The sequence below is a fragment of the Rhamphochromis longiceps genome, linkage group LG12, assembly GCF_057381845.1.
Source record: "Rhamphochromis longiceps isolate RC_006_pf linkage group LG12, R_longiceps_female_GT1.1, whole genome shotgun sequence".
In the NCBI taxonomy this organism is placed as follows: Eukaryota; Metazoa; Chordata; class Actinopteri; order Cichliformes; family Cichlidae; genus Rhamphochromis; species Rhamphochromis longiceps.
In genome coordinates this window covers 23,381,406-23,400,991 of record NC_140568.1, presented here as the reverse complement: position 1 = coordinate 23,400,991, position 19,586 = coordinate 23,381,406, and the positions used below count along the sequence as shown (strand labels likewise).

Here is a 19,586-nt window from a genome sequence, read left to right as displayed (position 1 = left end):
ACAATGTGATGACCTTTTGGCCGCTGGTGTGAATGCTACCTGCAGCCTAATCAACTTGGCAGGATTAGCTCCAAACCTGATGACTTCCACTGCCGGCAGCTTGGACGGTGAGGAAAGAGACAGAAAGAGTATGAGAGAAGAGGAAGGCAGAAATGGGTAGAAAACAGAGAAGTCACAGAAAATAAAACCACTCAACCATCTGTGTAAAGACAACAATGGACGAACCCTTAATGGCAAAAACGCCAGAGCAGAACTCAACAAAAGACCCTGAGAATGAGAAAGGAGGCAGAGGAAACTAGGAGGAAAGAATTCTTTAGGCCTCTTGACAAATATGTCAATCATCTTACCCTAACTGACACACACACACACACACACACACACACACACACACACACACACACACACACACACACACACACACACACACACACCGTTACTGCTGAAGTGAAATTTAATTGTTTTTCAGTTTAGTTCAGGGAGATCAACACCCGCCAACCTTCACCACCGCTGAGAGAGAAAGGGAGCAACTGGAGGTCTTTTATTAGATATGATGGCACATTTCACAGCTCCGTGACTTACAGAAACCCAATCCCGCGATTAGTCAGCGCTTTGACGTTATCTTAAGTTTCTTGTCAGAATTAATTTAGTGTGGGTGGGCTGCTGTGGGGCCGTCTGTCTGTCGTGCTCCGCTCCCCTCCATTTGCCTACAGGAGGTGGGGGATGGAGACAACGGGGGCAGGAAGATCCCTTTCAAATAAGCCCCAGCTCCAGTCAGTGCCAAACCAGCCGCCTGAGAACTAAATATCTCCCCCATCAAAGGAGCCTATTCTGTAAGGGGAAAAGGAGTGAATGAGCTTGAATGAACAGGCTGAAAACGAATCCCGTCTTGGCCCAGTCTGTTGCCCACTTAGTGTTTTCAGCCGTCATCCCCCAAGACACACAGCCTACCCATGATACCGGAGAACTGATATAGGTGATATACTAACTTAACACACGTGTCACACAGAGCTTAACACAAAATCAACGACATACATTGAGGACTAGTATTTTTGTTCACTGAAAAGGAACGTTGCACGATATTCTACTGTGGCACGTTTTCAGTTTCTTTGGTATGCACACGCATTGAAAATCACACACACACCAAGAATTAAATGTAAAAGTATTGATACTCTACCCTGATCAAGATTGGCAAGCGATTAGTGAGAGTCATTTGCCTTGCCCGTGTGAAACTAGAGGCCTGTCTGGAGTCTCAGTGCTTGTGCTGACACTTCATTAGAGGTCTTTTCCTGGTGGCCTGCTCCATCCGGCAACACACACCCACCCCTTCACTGTCCCATCTGATGAAAACTAATGGATTACAGCATTTCAATTTGGGGGAGCCAGCTCTGTTGTCAGCCTATCTTACTCTCCTTCAATTAAACAGCAGCTCTTAGGCAAATCTCTGACATCTGAGAACTGGGAACAAGCCAGTCATTCTGACCCATTCAAGGGTGAAGGCAGCTCTGTTTCCTCTGCCTCCCAATTTTCCTTTCCTTTCCTCCACTTCCGCAATTTGTCTCAGACACTGATAAATCAATTAGGCAGCAGGTGAGTGAGCTTTGGATGTATGTGTAGGTGTGTATACGTCTGCAGCCCACCCAGGTTAAAGGCAAACGAGAGGCCTTGCGAGATTTTATTTGCCTGGATGCGTCCCGACAGAAAACAAGTAGTCTCGGAGGAAGTTGGCTGCAGTCTTGCAGAGATACTGACCAGTGGTCCCCCACGGCAAGAGGAGGATTGCCTTATTTTTAGCCCCATTCTCCATTATCTGGACGCTTTGTTCTCATAATGGTTATCCCTCTCCCATCTGCAGGAACACAAAATAACCCTTTAATGCTTAGAAAGCAGAAAAATGGCCCGGCCTTCTGTAATAAGCCTTGAATTACCTACCCAAGGGTTTTCGTTTCAAGATGTGGAATCTTCAATTATTATGTTCCCATTTAGAAGGAGGAAGGAAAGAAAAAGAGAAAAGGGGAGGGAGGCAGCGAGAGAGAGTGAAGAAGGGATGAGTCCCAGACACTAATGGTGCCAGAGTGAGGCTTTGTTCACTTGCTACATTTAGCCTGTCCTTCATCATCTGCCCTCAGCCTCACAACACTACAAACGATAAAAGACCTGAAATATAGATTTCTCTTATTTTTCTCTTCCCCGTGTCTCACTTTTTAACAATCTACTTGTACTCCCTAACTATACGGATCTGTAATAAATGACTGATACCTATATTTCACTCCTCAGTGCATAAAAGAAAAAAACAACCTGGGAATGCATTTCTGCCATATATGATGACCAGACTGCTCTTACTGTATAATTAAGAAGAATTTATAAAACAAACCTGAATTTTTGGAGAAGATATAAACTTTGAAAGGTGTCCCTTAATAGAATGATCCCCTCAATAATGAACAGAGACAGAATTAAAATGTTAGAAACTATATCATTTAATTTGACAAAGACATCGCATCCAGTAGTCACAAACCACATTTACATGTGTTATTAGAGTATCTAATTAAAACTGAATCAGAAAGCAAGTTACAATACAGTGGTGCATCTTGGTCAGATTTAATTCCCGACTACAAAGTAATAAGACAATCATTATCAGCTCTCGTTTTTTTCCTGTTCTGTTGTGTGAATTATTTACTTTAGTTTCACAGTTGTAATCAGAGTGTGGATTTAATTACTGTATTTAAGATTCGAGAACACGCAGCCACACTGATAATCTGTCATTTAACTCCTCCACACGGCTGCCACTGTTTACCAATCTTGCAACAGATGCTGCGTTATACATCTGTGTATATAACCACAAAATCTGATTTTGTTGCAACCAGCTAAAACATACACACAGACAAGCACAGACACAAACACGCACACAACTGTGATCTTTTAATGGGAGGTATTTTAGAGGCAGAGATTTCTGCATTAGCACGCAGCCACTGAATCCTTTTACCATCCCCCCCTTCAAGTATTAAACGGTGTAAAATGTCTAGTAAAAATATGAAACAGACAGGTTAGAGTGTAATAAGATGAAGAAAAAAAACGCCATCACAGGAAACACTGTCATAAACCATGTGATGTTGAGTTGTGCCCATAACCAGTTTGAGTCTCCACTACTGCTTTCTTATCTGTGCAGCCAACATGCATGCAATCAGAAAAAAACAATCCCACCTTAAGTATAAGGCAGTCATTAATAACTGAACATTAGAGATTTGAGAGATCAACTTCTGCATATAATCCTATGAAAAGTAAGTACACCTTATAGTTCAGTAGCTTATAAAACCAACTTGAGCAGCGTTAACGTCAAGTAATCCTTTTGTGTCATTTTCAGTCATTAGGCCTGCATTCCTTTACAGCGTTGCTTTTGTTCATAACAGTGTTCGAGTCGGGTTGAGGTCTGGGCTTGGGCCATTGCAACACGTTGATTCTTCTGTTTTTCAGCCATTCTGTAGTAGACTTGCTGGTGTGCTTGTGACCATTGTCCTGCTGCATGACCCAATTTGGGCCAAGCCTTAGCTGTCAGACAGATGGCCTCAAATGTGACTCAATAATATTTTGGTATACAGGGAAATTCACTGATGACTCAATGACTGCAAGGTGCCCAGACATGACTACAAAACAAACCAGTTGGTATGTTGTGTTTGTACTGACATGCTCTGTTGGTGTTTTTTTCCAAACGTGGCACTGTGTTATATCAAAGGCCATTGCTCCAGAAGTCTAGCAGTTTGTTCAGATGCAACTTTGCAACCTAAGGTGTGCTAGCATGTTCTCTTTAGAGAGAAGAGTCTTTCTCTTGGTGATCTTTCCAAACGAGCCATGCTTGTTAGGTCTTTTTTTTTTTTTTTTTTTTTAAATTGTAGTATCATGGACTTTAACATTAAACATGCTAACTGAGGACTGTAGAGTCTGAGATATAGCTTCTTCTGAGCATTGCATCATCTGAACACGGCAATTTGCGGGGACACTAAGTTCTGGGAAGACTTTGGCATTGTTTTAATACACACCTTACAAGACCTCAGCTTTTATAAAATTATCGAACACCCTTAACTAGAGGCACCTGCCGCTACTTACTTAATTCATACTGTTTTAGCATTTTGTCACAGAACTGTATAGAGCCTTGTGAAAACGTTGTTTTTCACATGAATATATGTGAAAAACATCCAATATCTGAAGTACTGTTATCAATCAAAACTTCACAAAAAATACTTTACTGCGGTGCTTTTTTTATTGTAATACTAATCTGACCACTATATAGCACTGGGTTTCCTGCACTTCACCTGCCATCCACAGAAAGAAAAGGAACGCTTCACAGAAAATAATCCATCACAAATAAACCAACTTAAAATGTCACTGTTATTATTATCTGGGGTGACAAAAAGGGGTGTAAAGTGTCTGGGTGATGTGAAATTCACAACATATGTTTGCGGCGATAAAGATCAGGAAACTATATCAAGTCGAGCCCTCTGCGACTCTGACTCACCTGTTGGCATTGAGATTGAGCTTCTCCTCTGTGTCTTTCATAAGCTGTTCAAAGTCCAGATCACTGGAAACACCTGGAACCAGCAGCTCCACAAAGGCATGATCTTCAGCAAAGTCCTCTGGCCACTCCATAGTGCTCTGTGAGATAGGGAAAGCGTTCTTTATCACCACATCATATGTTTACCAGTGTACACACCCCACTTTCTTTCTGTCCCTTTTCTCTTTCTATTCCTCTGCCTTCTTCTCCGGTCTTTCAGCAACCTGGCCTTTACCCGGCATCATACTCACTCGGAGAATAATTTTAATAAATAGATAAATAAATAAAATTTTAAAAGACTAACAAAAGGGCCTATAGGGAGTCGACAAAACATTCAGACTATGATTCTGCTTGATAAACTGTCCCATAGGACAGGTTATGTAAAAAAAGAAAAAGATCTGCACCAGGTTATAAAACAAAATAAGGCACAAGGCTTCACTGGTGTCAGGATTGAATCAGCAGTGTAGATTGACATCAATCAACCGCATGATCTAGAGTGTTGTATCAATGCAGATGTTCGAGAAGCGGCGCACACATTCTGTACACCCAGCGCAGACTTTCATGTGATCTAATTTGAAATTTCCTCAAACAGAAGTCTTATTAAGAGGCTCAAATCAATTTCACCTGAAACACCTGAAACAAGGGGAAGTCTGTTATCAACAAGAAACAGCCCCCCCTCCCTTTTTTCTCAGAAAAATCATTTGCAGTTGGAGGGCTCCTGATCAAAATGCATTGCCTGAGCTTCTAACCATTTCCACCTACTGACACTACAGTAAGTTAGCAGAGGAAAAAAAGAACAAATAAATAAACAATGAGGTGAGATGCTCTTCAGTCAAGGCTTTAAATAAACAACTCATCTCCTATGGTCTCTCCTAGAACTGCGGTGCCACCCTCCCACCCCCCACCTCCACCCTGTGGTGCTTAATGCTCATGCTAACAGCCAATCCCACGGTAGTGCCGCACTGCTGGGTCTCATATCAACATTGTCATCAGCACGAGTCAAGTGGAAGGTAATGGAGAGTGTCTGTGTCAATTTGGCTTTCTCACACTCCGCCTCTCGCCCCGTCCTCGTCATCTGCTCTGATTTTAATAATCCCTGTCAAACTCCAAACAGCTCCCTGCACTCCGCTCTGCGTCTTCGCTGCTGCGTACAGTCTATGCCACTCTCCCTGACAGAGTAGACAGGAAGCTCAACATTCATTTAGCCTGCACAAAGGGAGGCCTGTCCAGCTGGACAAATATTATTTTCCTCTGCTGACAGCCTCACCAGTTAAGCTTGTCCTTTATTATTTCTCCCTCTCTTCTTCTCTCTTACTGCTTCCCCTCATCATCACGCTCCCTCTGCGCCACTGACTGAGAGGGGGGTCTATGCCCAGTCACTGCTAAAAGAGAAAAGGATTTTCAATCCACGGATTAGGAACTCAACATTGTAATTATATAGACTGAGCAAGATAGTGTGTGTATGTGAGTGAATTTGAATAGTTTCTTTGTGTGTTTGCGCTTTCTACACTACCGTGCTTCCTTTCAGGTGCTAAAAGGATAGACAGACAGATGGACAGAGGGTCTGAATGTCCTCACTTTATGTCTGCTGGGTGTCTACCTCCTGTTCTGCCATAATATCATCTGTTATCTTAAGCGTGAGTGTGTACATGTAGGTGTGTGTGTGTGTGTTAGGATTCACCAGGCATCACACAGGGCCTCATTAGTACTATACTTTAAATCATCCAGTCTCCATTGTCTTGTCATTAGCTCTTTAGAAAGCAGATGTTGGAGGAGCCCCTGTGTGTTTCACAGCATTGCAACAGGGACAACAGGGCCAAGCAATGAAATGCTGCCTGCTCGAGACATCAAATCCACAGCTATTAGACCAGGATAGGAAACGCACTCTCCCTCTCTCTCTCTCACACACACATCACTGTCCAATCTCTCTTGTTGCTGCTTGTCTAACCCAGCTAGGCTAACACACAGGCCCATTTACAGTAATGAGTTTGTCCTGAAATATTTAGCAGCGTATCCCCAGGCTGACGCTTTAAAACCACTTAGAGCATGTCAAGTTAAAGTCAACATTATTTTAAAGAGGGTACCTAACAGTCTGCTTTAAAGGAAACATAATAAATTAAACAGGTGCATAATCTAAGATCACAATGGTGCTGAGAACTATCTCATTAATACCCAGAGGAGGCCACTGCTTCACTGTTACAGTGCAACCAAGTGGCCCTCTACATTACTTGGATTTTGACTCATGATCTTGACTGGCTACTTTATCACTGGCTTTGTAAGAGGCACAACTCTTGTAAAAATGTATCGGTCACTTTTGTCTTTGCTTTGGGAAATATGTGGATATAATATCTTCCTAAAATATGCTGTGTTAAACCATCCAGATTTCAGAACGCAACAACTTTTTCCTCAACCTAAAAAATGCCTATGTGATTAGCCTACACAGAGGGAATGAATAATACATGACTTCCCAATCTCCTCGACAACCAAATATTACTTGTTTTTGTTGTTGTTTTGTTGAGTAGTTACCATCATTCAGCAGTATTAAAGTACCCTGAGCAATGAGTCAATTACAACCCTTTAAAAAAAAAAAAAGACAATATTGTGACACTGGAGCAGATCATATATCTTAGCTTATTGCAAATGCCATGAGTTCAGCAAACTTAAATACTCCGATCCTAAAGATGCATTTAGTGCACATGCACAAAAAGACTGAATGTTGGAAAATGATTACTGTACAGAGGATAAAAATGAGACAAAAGTAAATAAATTAATATGATTTAAACTGGATGAATGCAAATGATTAAAACTGGTTGATATATGTTGCAGTAAAAAAAACAAACAAACATGGAAAATCATTTCCTTTGAGAGGTTAGTACTAGAAATTGCTTTTGCTTTTACACCACTTTTAACTCATAGATAAATGATCATTTATCAGAATTATTGTTGATTACGTTTTCCAATGTCAGTTTGTCAACTTGGGCTCCAATAAAACCTGGTTCTAACTGATAGAAGCTGGATCATCATGGTTTACTCCCTTAAACATACCCAGGGTCGCACATCTGTAAATCCCTAATAAACTGGGTCCCACCTCAGAAGCTGAGAGAAGTGTAATAAAAGATGAAACCCACTGGGCCAGCTTCCTCCTTTAAAAGGTCTGGAAGCGACTCAGAAAAGTGGCTGTCAGACTTAAGAAAAAAAGGCATGTAATGACAATCTTCAGATGGAGAAAATGAACTGAAAAAAATGATGATGATGATGATGATGATGATGATGATGATGATTATTACTATTACCTCCCCTAAAGAGGTTTTTTTTTTTTGGTAGCATTTGCAAGCCCAGGTCATTCTGTCTATAAACACGGCAGTTTGAAAAGTTTTGTATGAATCCTGATTAAACTTTGTAGTGTTGTAGAGTTGAGTCATGTTAACAATCTATTAAAATTTGGCTTACATTCACCAAGGTCCTCAAGGTCAACTTAATGATTCACTGGTTGAAAATTGACAAAAAGCCTTATAACTTATATAAGGCTTTATATAAATTATAATCCTTACAAGTGTTGTGTGTATCGTAAATCTATAGAAATTACAACATAAAGATTTAAAATATCACGTTATATTTGACTGCTGACCTCTCCTTCAAGGTCAATAGACTGATCTGAAGGTAAACATTATATTGCTATACAGAGCTATTTAAAATGGTTTCTTAGTGCCATTGATTGAATTGACAACATAATATAAAAAAAAAAAAATTTAGGGAATGATATACGGGGATTCTAAATATCAAGTTACTTTGGACCTCTGACCTCTTCTTCAACATCAAATAAGGTCAAACTTTCAATGTCTTTTATCTCTATAATCATGCTTAAAATTCTGCTCTCTTTGTGGGTATTGGCAGCATTTAGGAAATGATGCTGAATATCACATTATAGTTTGCATTCAATATCATGTCACATTTGACCTCTGATAATAATAATAATAACAATAATGATAATAACTGCTGTTCTGGATCCCAACAAAAACACTATTCAGTGCATTATAAATCATATAAAGCATATTTTATTCCCAGTAGAAAACAGGAAATAACACGTGTTTAAACTGGTCTAATGTACAATTTACAAGTTAATTTTGAATTAGATGGCAAAAATCTCTTTAAAAAAAAAAAAGTTGGGATGGGGGTAACAAAAGGCTACCAAAGTAAATGATATTAAAAGGAAAAAAGAAAATTTGCAACCAGCTTGGTTAACTGGTGACAGTTCAGTAACATGAATGGGTATAAAATGAACATCGGAGAGAAGCAGTGTCTCTCAGAAGATGAGCAGAAATTCACCAATCTGCAAAGAACTCTGTGTACAAATTGTGAAGTTTTAGAGAACTGTTCCTCGGATGCCACTTTAGCTCAGTGGGTGAGCAGGTGACCACATGCCAACTCACTGGAGTGCTGGGCACAGGTCCAAGTTTGAGTCCAACCTGTGCACCGTGTCCTAACCCTCTCTCTCTCTCTACTTTCCTGTTTATCTTCACTACTCCACAATCCAATACTTTTTTTAATGCCCAAAAAAGAACAATGTTAACTGCAAAGGTATGTCTGCTGTTATGAGGTGCATTAGTACCTATAGAATTGGCAGCTTACACATCTAGAAAGGCACCATTAATTCTGAAAGGTAAATACACATTTTAGACCAACATATGTCCCAAACCCTAACCCCAAGAAAACCACATACTGCAGATATGACATCAACAACATGACTTCATAATAGAAGAATCTGGGTGCCGAACTGCCTGCGGACCAGGCCTTTCAGCAACTGAAAACATTTGGCATATAATGAAATAAAAAAAATACAAGAAAGAAGACTGTTGAGCCAGAATTCTCTGTCAGATAAGAATGGGACAACGTTCCGCTCCCAAAAGTCCAGCATCTCTCATCATTTCCCAAACATTTATGGACTGTTGTTAAAAGAAGAGGGGATGCTACACATGAACATGACCATGTACCAAATTTGTCTGAAATGTGTTGATGTCATCAAATTCAAACTGACCTTTTCGTTCTTCTTTAAATGATACATTTCTCAGTTTCACATTTGATATGTTTTCTATGCTCTTTCATAAAACAAAAATGTGGGTTTATGTGATTTACAAATCTTTCCATTCTGTTTTTTATTGACATTTCACACAGTTTTCCGATTGTTCAGTTTGGGTTTGTAAATGTTACAAGACTCATTTCCGGGATTCAACAGATAAAAGAGTTGAGCTGGTTACTGTCACTTGCTCTTTATGGGGGGTGTTTGGCCAAGCACTGACACATTCTGACCTTCCAGATCAGACTTTTTTTTTTTTTTTTACATCCTAATAATTTCATCCATACAACAAAAGAAAAGGAGAAACACCGCCTATCATATCTATAAAACCTCATCTAAAAGCAAAATAAGCACCTGTAACCAGTTAACACACTAAAACCAAACTGTGCCAAGACATTTATCAATTAATGATTCTTCCCCTCGCTATTAATGATAATTTTATGATTACAAAGCAAAGACTTAGCCATATTGTTGTTTTGATAATGAAAGAAAACCACAAAGAATACAGACAGGCCCTGCTGAGACTCTTGACTTTTACCTGCTTGTCGTAGTTCCTGCCATACAGCCACACACAGACCTCTAAGCTCACAGCATGCAAGGAAGTGGTACTGCGTTTGCTTATTTTGACAGTTCATCTGTATCTTTAAAAAGCCGTCTCGTGTGTCGTATAAAACAAAAGAAACCCGAATGAAGCCACTCGACTTACTCAGCGTTGCATGTTATGCGTACCTTACGAAAGCTCTTACTTAATCCATCCGGTGTTAATCCATTACCGGCGGGGAAAATGTGACCGACATCATTTGTAGTCACTTCATGCTGATATCTGTCTGCGACAACTATTTGTAGCTAATAACAAAAACCGAGACAATTCAACAGCCAATAAAAATATAATATTGCATTACTATGACAGGATATCCACCGCTGTCACCAAATGTTGCACTAAGCATTTTATGTACACCGTTTCCCGGGCAGCCGATATGGCAGAAGTCGCATGTCACTTTTATTGGTTATCTATCGATAAAATATCCCCGTTACTCAACCACTGCTGTACAACATCTAGTTATTTTTTGGTGATTTCCGGGGACTGAAAGCGTCCGTGACAACAACCCGGAAGTAGCTCTATGAAAACTTCCGCTCGGTGGAAAATTCCAACTGAGGAATCAAATGGTAGGCAAACGCTTTCGCCTTCGGGAATTAATAGCATAATTTTTACATATCAAAGATGATATTTTATTTAAAACATATATTTAATATATTCTGACGTCTTTTTTAAATCAAGTATATAGCCGTTTGTTATTGAGAATGCATGTTAAAAATGTTAAGATATGAGAGATCCCCCCCTGTCTTTCCAAAACAATTGGATTCCATAAAGCTGCTCAAACTTGCAATTTGGGTGGTGTACTCGCGTGTAATTTTTCTCATTAAACTTATCGTTTGGCCGTTATTTTGAACATTTATCCACACTAAAGAGCGAATGCGCCATGGATTTTTGTTTGGGACGGTTAATGTAGCTTCGGATAAAGTAGCCACACACTGGTCGAAGTTTATTCACGTTGTTGGATGTTTTTGTCAGTGACAAGAGTTTGGCGCGCCCGGGTGTAATTGGAAGTTACCACTGGTGGTATGACCGAGGTACTTGATCAGCTGTGCCATTAAAACAGTTGACATTGCTTATTGAATAGAAAAGAACCAATATTTTTTTCTTGTTAGTTAGTCTACTCTGACGCTGCAAAGCAAATGATATGCCAGCAAGCCTTAGTTAATTATCAACTAAATAAAATTTTGTCACGATCTGTGTAAGTATTGACTTTGTTTGATGAATTTTGTAAACGCTAATATCTTTGATGTGCAGTTTGAACAGTACATTGTTCTTCCTGATGTACCAAGAGTGAAAGCTTATCGTGAAAACGATCTAAGTCATCTAGTCAAACAAGAACTGCAACATTAGATTGGCCAATGAATGATGCGATCTATCTTAACTTATTGTCTCCTACAGTTTAACGAAGTACTTCATTTTGGCTCTTCTTCAATTTCTTCGCGAAGATGGAGACCTGCACACACGTCTTCCAGATTTCTGGGATCAAAATCCGCGATGAGAAGAGAGTTCTGATCCAGGGAATTCAGCAGCTGGGTGGGAAATACATTGGTGGCTCAGTGAGTAAGATTGAGATCCCTCAGTAGATTTTAGGGAAATGCTACGTGCACTTGTGCCCAAGCTGAAGGGTTGCAGCTTGTGAATGATTTCATTTTTCTTCCTGATGCTTTTAGTCTTTATTCAGTCTATGCGATGTAAGAAAACATAATAGTTAGAGACTAATCATAAACTAAAGTAATGATGACAGTGTTTAGACACCAATCAAAAAGGAAATGCACTTGTTCCTAAAGTAGCTGACTGAATGAATTACTTGCTGTGCTTGCTGTCAATCATTAATTAGTTCTGTGGAAGTCTGTGTTCTGTGTCTTTATCTTGACAGTCCAAGTAAAGTTTTCAGTTGTATTTTTATATTTATATATTGCTTTGATTATCCCTCTACACAAATGAGAACAAAACTATTAGTGTATATGTAGAATTTCAATTCAAGTGTTGTTAAACAGCAAGGATCTTTTTTTAATACAGCTTTTCCAAGCGTCCTAGTTTTATTTTGGATCTTATTTCACACACAGAACCAAAATTATTGCACAAAACCCCAAAACTATCAGGGTTAAAATTATTAGACCTTTGTGCAGGTCAGTCAATAGCGCTAACTTTGACCTTTGGTTTGCGTCGTCGTTGTGTTGAAAGACGAAGCAGCAAACCAGACCCAGTTCTGCTGCTGACTGCTTAAGGTTTTCTTTCAAAATCTTCATATCCTTTTTTTCATGATTCCTTTCATGGAGATGAGATTCCCACTTCAGGACGCACTGAAGCACACAGCATAATACTCCCACCACCGTGTTTCACTTTGGGGATAGTGTTCTTTGGGTTGTATGTCTCACCCTTCTTTCTCCAAGGATAAGCAGGGTCTCTCTGGCCAAAGAGCCCTGGTTTTGTCTCATCTGACCAAAAGATGTGCTTTCAGCATGTGCAGTCTTTCTGCAAAAGTGGAGTTTTTCCTTAATCTGCAACCTCGCAGTCCATTCTTGTGCAGGTGTCTAATGATTGCCTTCTTTGAGTATACAATTTACAACTTGGCTAAGTCATTCACTAGTCTCTTGGAAGTTGTTCTGGGGTCTTTAGAAACATGGAAACACTGTGATAACTTTGTATCCATCTCCTACTTTGTGCATCAACAATTCTTTTTCTCAAGTCTAAACTGTTTTCTTTCTGTTTTTGTCATGAAGCTCAAACTCTTGCTGAAGTTTTTATACTGTGTGTAAGTTGGAAGGTAGCGCTCGGTTTTCACATGATTTTACAAATTTTGAGCAAAGCTAGTGTAGAAATGCTGTCAAAGAAGCACTAGGGAAATTTCAGACAAAAACTATAAATGTCAAAGGGGAGCTGATTACTTTGCCCTGATTTGCAGCTAAATCAGATGGTACAGCCTAGCATCCTCATCTATTAACTTACATGATAAATGTGAATAAATGAACTGGGGATCCACCTAAAAGTGGAACACTGTTAGTTGCACTGAACATCTGTTGTTGATTTCAAACTGCAACTGTTGCGTTATTGACAAGCTCCACTTACAAAACTGTCTTGTGATGATTACATATAACCACCTTAAACTGCCTTCTTATAGGTATATCAGCACGCTTGCACCCATCTCATAATCCCTCAGGTGTTGTCCAGCGAGAAGTTTTTGGCAGCTTGTGCTGCAGGTGAGTCATGATGGCTGTGAATTTCATGTCAGTGGATCTTTGTTTTCGTTGCTATTTTAGCCTACATACATTTAACGTAGCCATAAAATGCTTCATTGTTTCTTAAGTTTTTTAAGTCCTAGAGGTAACATAACACATTTTATTGAATTTCTTCCCTCTTGCTGCTCGTCTCTTGCTAGGAAAGTGGGTTGTAACTCCCGACTACGTGCTGGACAGTGTTAAGAATGGCTCCTGGCTCGCAGAGGAAATCTATGAGGTGGCCATTTCCACAGGTTCCTCCGCTGCCTTCTACCCTGTCAAACAGTGGAGAGAGAAAGTGGCCAGTGGGAGACTGAAAGGGGCCTTTCAGGGCTGGAGGGTGCTCCTTATGGTCCAAGGGTCCACACGCAGAGCAATGTTCAAACGGTTACAAACCCTTGTTCTCTTTTAACCCATGTTCAAATAAAACGAGTGTCTGGTTAATTAATACATTTTTGGGTTGTTGTTTTTTTTATTCATTCACAGACTCCTAAAAGCAGGCAGGGCTGAGGTATATCACTGCCCTCCCCCCTCTTATGCCTCTATCACTCATGTCATGGCGAAACCTGTTACAGAATCCTCAAAATCCCACAGTGCTCCTTGTTACCCTGTGAGCCACATAGTCCAGCACCTCTTTGGGGTAAGTCATAAGAATGCATGTTTTAAAAACATATAAAAAATAATAATAATTTAAGCAACATATTTAAAACTGATTATTATTATTTAAATTTTTTTTTTTTTTTTAATTTTCTTTTGGGGGGGTGGTGATTTAAATATTTTATATGGTCTTCATTTATATGTGCACATACTAGTCTAATCTTTATTAAACAGTTCATGTTAAAAAAATTATCTTGTAGACTGAAAGCCTATTGTTTGGGGGCCAAAGCAATCATGTGGATATGAATTTCAACATAACAGAAGAGCAAGAGGCTCATCCAGCAGATGTGAAGGAGAATTTCTCTACTCTGGAGGCGGAGCTTAAGACATATATCAAACAAGTGGTGTGTATTTGGGTTTTTAAATTTTTTTTATGAGTGGTTTTGTGTTTTCTTGACATCATTTTCTTTTCTTTCTTTTTGTTGCTTCTAGGGCCAGCCAAGACTGTGCTTCCTTGAATATTTGGGCTACCATGACCCCTATAGTCCCCTGGCTCAGGTAGATGTGCAGACATATCAACCCCCACCCTTGATCACTACTGTACATCTCTACAATAACTATGTGTTTCATCAAGAGGCTCAGGTCATTTAATTTCCTTTATGTCATGCATTTCAATGGAAAGTGACATCTAGAGCAAGGGCGCATCATACCCAGGTCACAATTTAACCACCACTGTCAGCTGATCTGAGAGTTTTGATTGGCAGGCCTATTAACAATACTCTCCACTGTCCTGTCCATACCTTACCCAAGTGGATATTGCTAATAGAAGTGCTCATGTTTTTCCATATGCCATTTACCCATAACAGACAGTCAGAAATGACCCCCAAGAACTTTTAAAGCCCATTCACTTCCTATTTCCATTACCCTTCTGCCCTCAACTCTTTCTGCCATCCATCTCTCTGAGTGCTGTGTTTCCTTCTGCTTTCCATATACCTCTTGAATTTTATCATTGTTCTTGTATTTCTCCAGGCAACAAAAATGGACTTCAGCAATGTTGGCTGCATGATAGAGTGTGGCCTCTTCACTGAAGCCTTGGACTCAATCAGAAGTGGTGTGTACCCAGGCCTCCTGCCACCGGCGCCGCACCTGATCTCCCTCTTAGAATACGCTCAGCAGGTAGGCATTACCATACTGCAGAAACTCCCACCTACTGCTAGTGTAATATCCTCAGGGGCTGCACAAAAGTAGAACTTGCTCTACATTTTTGAGTGTGGATAGCTGGCTTTGAGAGGTCTTTTTATTGGTTTTACTGTCTTTTGATTAAACTGTAATTTAGAGATGTAACATAATTAATTTAGTTATTGTACCTTTTTTTTGATAAGTAATTTTGTCAGTGAAATATCAGATCTCATCACATCCTCACATTTCCATCAAATATTTAACTTTATGTGACCAACAGTTCAAAATCAGAACAAGAGCGTGCACAGTGATAGCAAACAAACAAACATACTGTATTTACTCTGCATCATCCTGGACCAGCTGGAAATAAGTAAAGTAATTAGTAAAACTTAACTTTTACTTATTTACTTATTTAAAAAGAACAAAACAAAAACTTAAATTATTGTTTGGCTCTAATTACATTCTTGGCATCGTCACATCCATTATTTAAGAAAATAAATAAATTGTAGCTTCACTGAATTTTAAGTCTGTATGTACATCCCCGCATTCAAACCAACTGGAACTCAGTTGCTGTGTGCTGATTATGTCACAGGGTAACGCCACATCTGTCTTCATGAGAAATTTCCAGCAGGTCCTTGATAAACTGCTTATTACCAACCCTCCCTGGATGGCTCCCAAGTCAGTGAAACAGTATTTTACTCAAGTGCTGCAGTGTCCTCGGTGTAAGAAGGGCTTGTGGTCTTTTCTAGAGACAGCCATCAGGTAATTATTCCTGCTAATAATTTTATACTGCAAAAATGAAGAGTAACCATGTGATGTGTAGTGAACAAACACTCTAGTAGGTAGCAGTTGTGGTAATTTTACAAATATTTTATCTTCCAGATATTCTATGTCTAGTGAAGAGACCTGTCACGCACTTCCTGGACCTGGCCTTCCAACATTGTTACACTTCCACTGTTACATCCTGACTCTCTTCCTGAAGATCTTCCAAGGGGAGCTCCACTCAGTCACTGCCGGGTAACCGTTTAAATAAACTCAGTTGGAGAAAGAACCATTTTTTATTTATTTATTTTAAATCAATCAGTTTAAATCATCACACATGTCGGGAGAATCATTGCTTGAAGTTGCCCTTTCTGACATGTCCACTTCGACCGTGTTCTCATTATTATATCTCAATATAATTAGAATTTAAATGATTGGTTGGGCACTCACACATCATGCAGGAGGCAGAGCTGCCTTACTCTTACAAGGACTCTGTCGAACACTATAAAGACTTTGTGCTAGATAGCTGGCAGGGTAAAGTCTGTTTAATGTCTGATACAAATGATTAGGACATTTGTGTTCTCACACGCAGCTCCTATGGGTAATGTCTAGTAAAGTTCAGGGTTGCAGTGCATGTGTGAAAACAGCTTTAGAGTTGATTTCTTCTATTCTGTTAGTCCACAAAGCTCATAATCTGTATTGCAAGGACATACGTGTAGAAATTCTTAACAATCACTGTAGTTTAGCTGGAGTTGATACAGTAAGGTTTTTAAGTATTTGGAAAATTACACATAATTTTGCTTCATGCTGCCACAAATGAATCTACATGTGATTGAAGTCCAGACTTTCAGATTTAATTCAAGGTGTTCAGCAATTGAATTCTATTAGCTGTTTAGGAATTACAGCCTTTTTCCTTTTTTTTTTTTTTTTTTTTTTTATATTCATAGTTTCCTTTTGTTTTTTTAGTTGTTAATTTTTTTCCTCCAGAGGCTGAAAAGAAATTGAACAAACTAGCTTAATTTCAAATTGATGTTGTTTTTATTAATTATTGGTTTTTTTTAATACTTGGATGAAAATCCTATGTAAACAACGACCACCTGAAGTCTTGAACCCATGAACTTCACCAAATGTTGTTTCCTCCCATGACATGTTCTGCCAGGTCTTTACTGTTTTTCTTAACCAAGGAAAGGATTATGCAATCATCTACCTTAGCTGTCTTCTGTGGTCTTTTAGGACCTTTGGTGCTTCTGAGCTTGTTTTTAAAAATGTACTACACGTAATGTTTTTGCTCCCTCTAAGATTTTTTTTCCTGCTTAATGTAGACTTCTATCACCTGCTGGGGTTAGGTGACAGAAGGGTTAGGTCATTGAATAACGAGGGAACGGGCAACAGGTGCCATGTGACCTTGAAACTGCTTGCCACTCAGTCGTCCAGTTACTTTTAATACCAGGGGGCTATGTATAAAATTTATTGTAGTTCTTATTCAGATAATTAAGTACTTTGGTTGTACCCCCATGAATAAAAGCTGAAAGTCTCTATTTTAATAATTTCTTATTCTTCCTTAGAGAGTTTGTGCAGCTCCAGGGAGCCCCTCCAGCATCAGGATCTTTGCTCTATAGAACCTTCTGGACTGTGTGGGAGCGCTCCACCCTCTTGTCCAGTGCTGTAAAACAACTAATGCAGCTTTTGATACAGGCTGCCATGACTGTAATTTACTTTGATATTCTTATTGGATAATGTGCTCAGTCATTCAGAATGTTTTATTTTGATCCATAATTGACAGCAGATTGTAGTCTGACCTCATGACTAAAGTTACTATTGCTCATGGAGCTCGCTAGGTTCAAAATGTTGTTTATCTTTTCTAAAGGAGTACGCCGAGAGGGATGAGAAGCAGAAGTTGCACTTGGCAGACACCCTACTGGATTTCCTGTCTGTGTTGGTGGAGTTTTGGTGTCAGCAGCATTTCAAATTAAACCAGACACTCGTGGATAAAGGCCTGAAAGACTTGTCAGAATATCTTGCTGTCATTAGCCAGGGTAAGTGATAAAAACTGAAATTTGAGAACAGGAAGCATATTCAGAAAAACAAAACTTCTGTTATGTAAATTCTGTCCTAAGTTCAAAGTTTGGTTTCTGAATTTCATTTTCTTTTACTTAAAAAGTGGTAGAAGTAGTTTAAGCAGTTTAAAAACTTTATTTAGCAGAATTGTCTCTTTTGTTTATTCGTACAGTTTGACACGAAGTTTTCTTTATTCTAAAACAAAAATCTCTTCTAAAAAGATGCTCTCTTATCTTCTGATTTTCCTCTGTGGTTTTTCCCCATAGATTTATCTCCGAATATTTTGGTAGAACTGGTTATCAGGGTTCGCTCTACCAGGCTTAAGTTGATGGTGGCTGATGCCATATTCAGGAATCTCTGCTGCAGAAATGGATGCACTATGGGAGATGAACCTCTGTCACTCAAGAAAATGGTGCGTTTCTTGTTCCCATGTTTCCCTGTCCTTTATTCCTTGTTCCGTTTGGCAGATTTTGTCATTTCTACTTCTGGTACATTTGTGATCATCTTCCATTTTTACCGGAAACTCTGGAATTCACAGTGGTTTCTTGAGCGTCTGATATAATTGTACACGAAAAAAAAAAAAATGCTTTTCTCTCTCTTTTCCCCCACTTTAAGTTAGTGTTAGAAGCAAAACACACAGTTGGTCTGCATTAGTTAATGACAGTTTTAATAAACTGGTATAGATTACATTATAGATTACATTTGCCCTTATTTGCCATGAAATGATTTCTGATGTCGTCTAACCAGAATATTATATTGCACTAGAACATCTGGCTTTCTCACTCTCCATTGGTGGCTTTGTGCTTCCTCAATTCCCCAAGGACGCACATATCAACTTGCAGTGTAAAGGCACTGTCTGACCTTGTGTATATCTGTGTGACTTCTGACAGGTGCTTTTCTACCTGCCTGCTCTGGGAAGTTTGGCTCTGAGTCCCAGTGGTACTCGCCTCAGGACTGAGCCCAGCTCACACAGCTGCACTAGTCAGGGGACCGACTGCAGGTCAGTTACACGCAGCTGTCTGTCTGTGCTACCGTTAAGTCCACATTGTGCATTCTCACAAGAGCCTGGAGCAAAACATGGAGGGGCTTACACACAGAGGTGGAGGCTGCACAAATGTCTGGTTTAAAATTCCAGTATGATGTTCAAATGTTTAACTTTGCATAAGCTATAGCACTTCAATGTCTTGTATTAGATTTACATTTGCCAAACTTCTTGAAATGTATTAATTTTTGAAGATGAGCTTAGAGATTCCCAGTGGCAGTGTGTTTAGTTACCTTTTTCATTTTTTTGACTTCAGAAAATTGTGACTATCAATCATATCAATGTCTAGTTGTCTAACCTTGTTTAGAGCCTGCATATCTACTAAAGATATAGCAGAAAGCATGTTGCTAGTAATCTTTTAGCAAAAAATACACATGAAAAGCTGTCACCCTGTAAAGTTGGTTATTGTACCATGTTTGTTGGCTTGTCTGTGTCTAAAATAGCTGATGTAGTCGACCAGCAGTTTTCTGTGCCTCCATTGTCTGGATTCTTCTCACATAGTTCACGGTAGACAG

At 39.4% G+C, this 19,586-nt stretch overlaps 2 protein-coding genes across 5 annotated transcripts in view; one reads left to right on the top strand and one right to left on the bottom strand.

The window, feature by feature from the left end:
* Nucleotides 1-10,701, bottom strand: part of kiaa0825 (KIAA0825 ortholog) — a 119,834-nt gene extending 109,133 nt beyond the window's left edge. For both annotated transcript variants that reach the window (XM_085425259.1, XM_085425260.1), the window contains exons 1-2: nucleotides 10,347-10,701; nucleotides 4,508-4,644 (exon numbers count right to left, since the gene is read on the bottom strand). In XM_085425259.1, the coding sequence (XP_085281385.1) occupies nucleotides 4,508-4,638 (131 nt within the window). In that variant the 5' untranslated portion in view covers nucleotides 4,639-4,644; nucleotides 10,347-10,701. The remainder of the gene's footprint in view (nucleotides 1-4,507; nucleotides 4,645-10,346) is intronic.
* Nucleotides 10,702-10,751: 50 nt separating this feature from the next.
* The window catches only part of slf1 (SMC5/6 complex localization factor 1), a 36,689-nt gene continuing 27,854 nt past the window's right edge, over nucleotides 10,752-19,586 (top strand). The window contains exons 1-14 of one of the 3 annotated variants that reach the window (XM_085425256.1): nucleotides 10,752-10,784; nucleotides 11,614-11,771; nucleotides 13,337-13,415; nucleotides 13,595-13,820; nucleotides 13,920-14,073; nucleotides 14,291-14,434; nucleotides 14,523-14,588; nucleotides 15,060-15,206; nucleotides 15,802-15,971; nucleotides 16,092-16,226; nucleotides 17,537-17,678; nucleotides 17,839-18,007; nucleotides 18,296-18,441; nucleotides 18,920-19,029. In XM_085425256.1, the coding sequence (XP_085281382.1) occupies nucleotides 11,661-11,771; nucleotides 13,337-13,415; nucleotides 13,595-13,820; nucleotides 13,920-14,073; nucleotides 14,291-14,434; nucleotides 14,523-14,588; nucleotides 15,060-15,206; nucleotides 15,802-15,971; nucleotides 16,092-16,226; nucleotides 17,537-17,678; nucleotides 17,839-18,007; nucleotides 18,296-18,441; nucleotides 18,920-19,029 (1,799 nt within the window). In that variant the 5' untranslated portion in view covers nucleotides 10,752-10,784; nucleotides 11,614-11,660. Of the gene's footprint in view, nucleotides 10,785-10,976; nucleotides 11,250-11,275; nucleotides 11,414-11,613; nucleotides 11,772-13,336; nucleotides 13,416-13,594; nucleotides 13,821-13,919; nucleotides 14,074-14,290; nucleotides 14,435-14,522; nucleotides 14,589-15,059; nucleotides 15,207-15,801; nucleotides 15,972-16,091; nucleotides 16,227-17,536; nucleotides 17,679-17,838; nucleotides 18,008-18,295; nucleotides 18,442-18,919; nucleotides 19,030-19,586 lie in introns of those variants that run through there. The other 2 variants (XM_085425255.1, XM_085425257.1) reach the window with 2 other exon arrangements.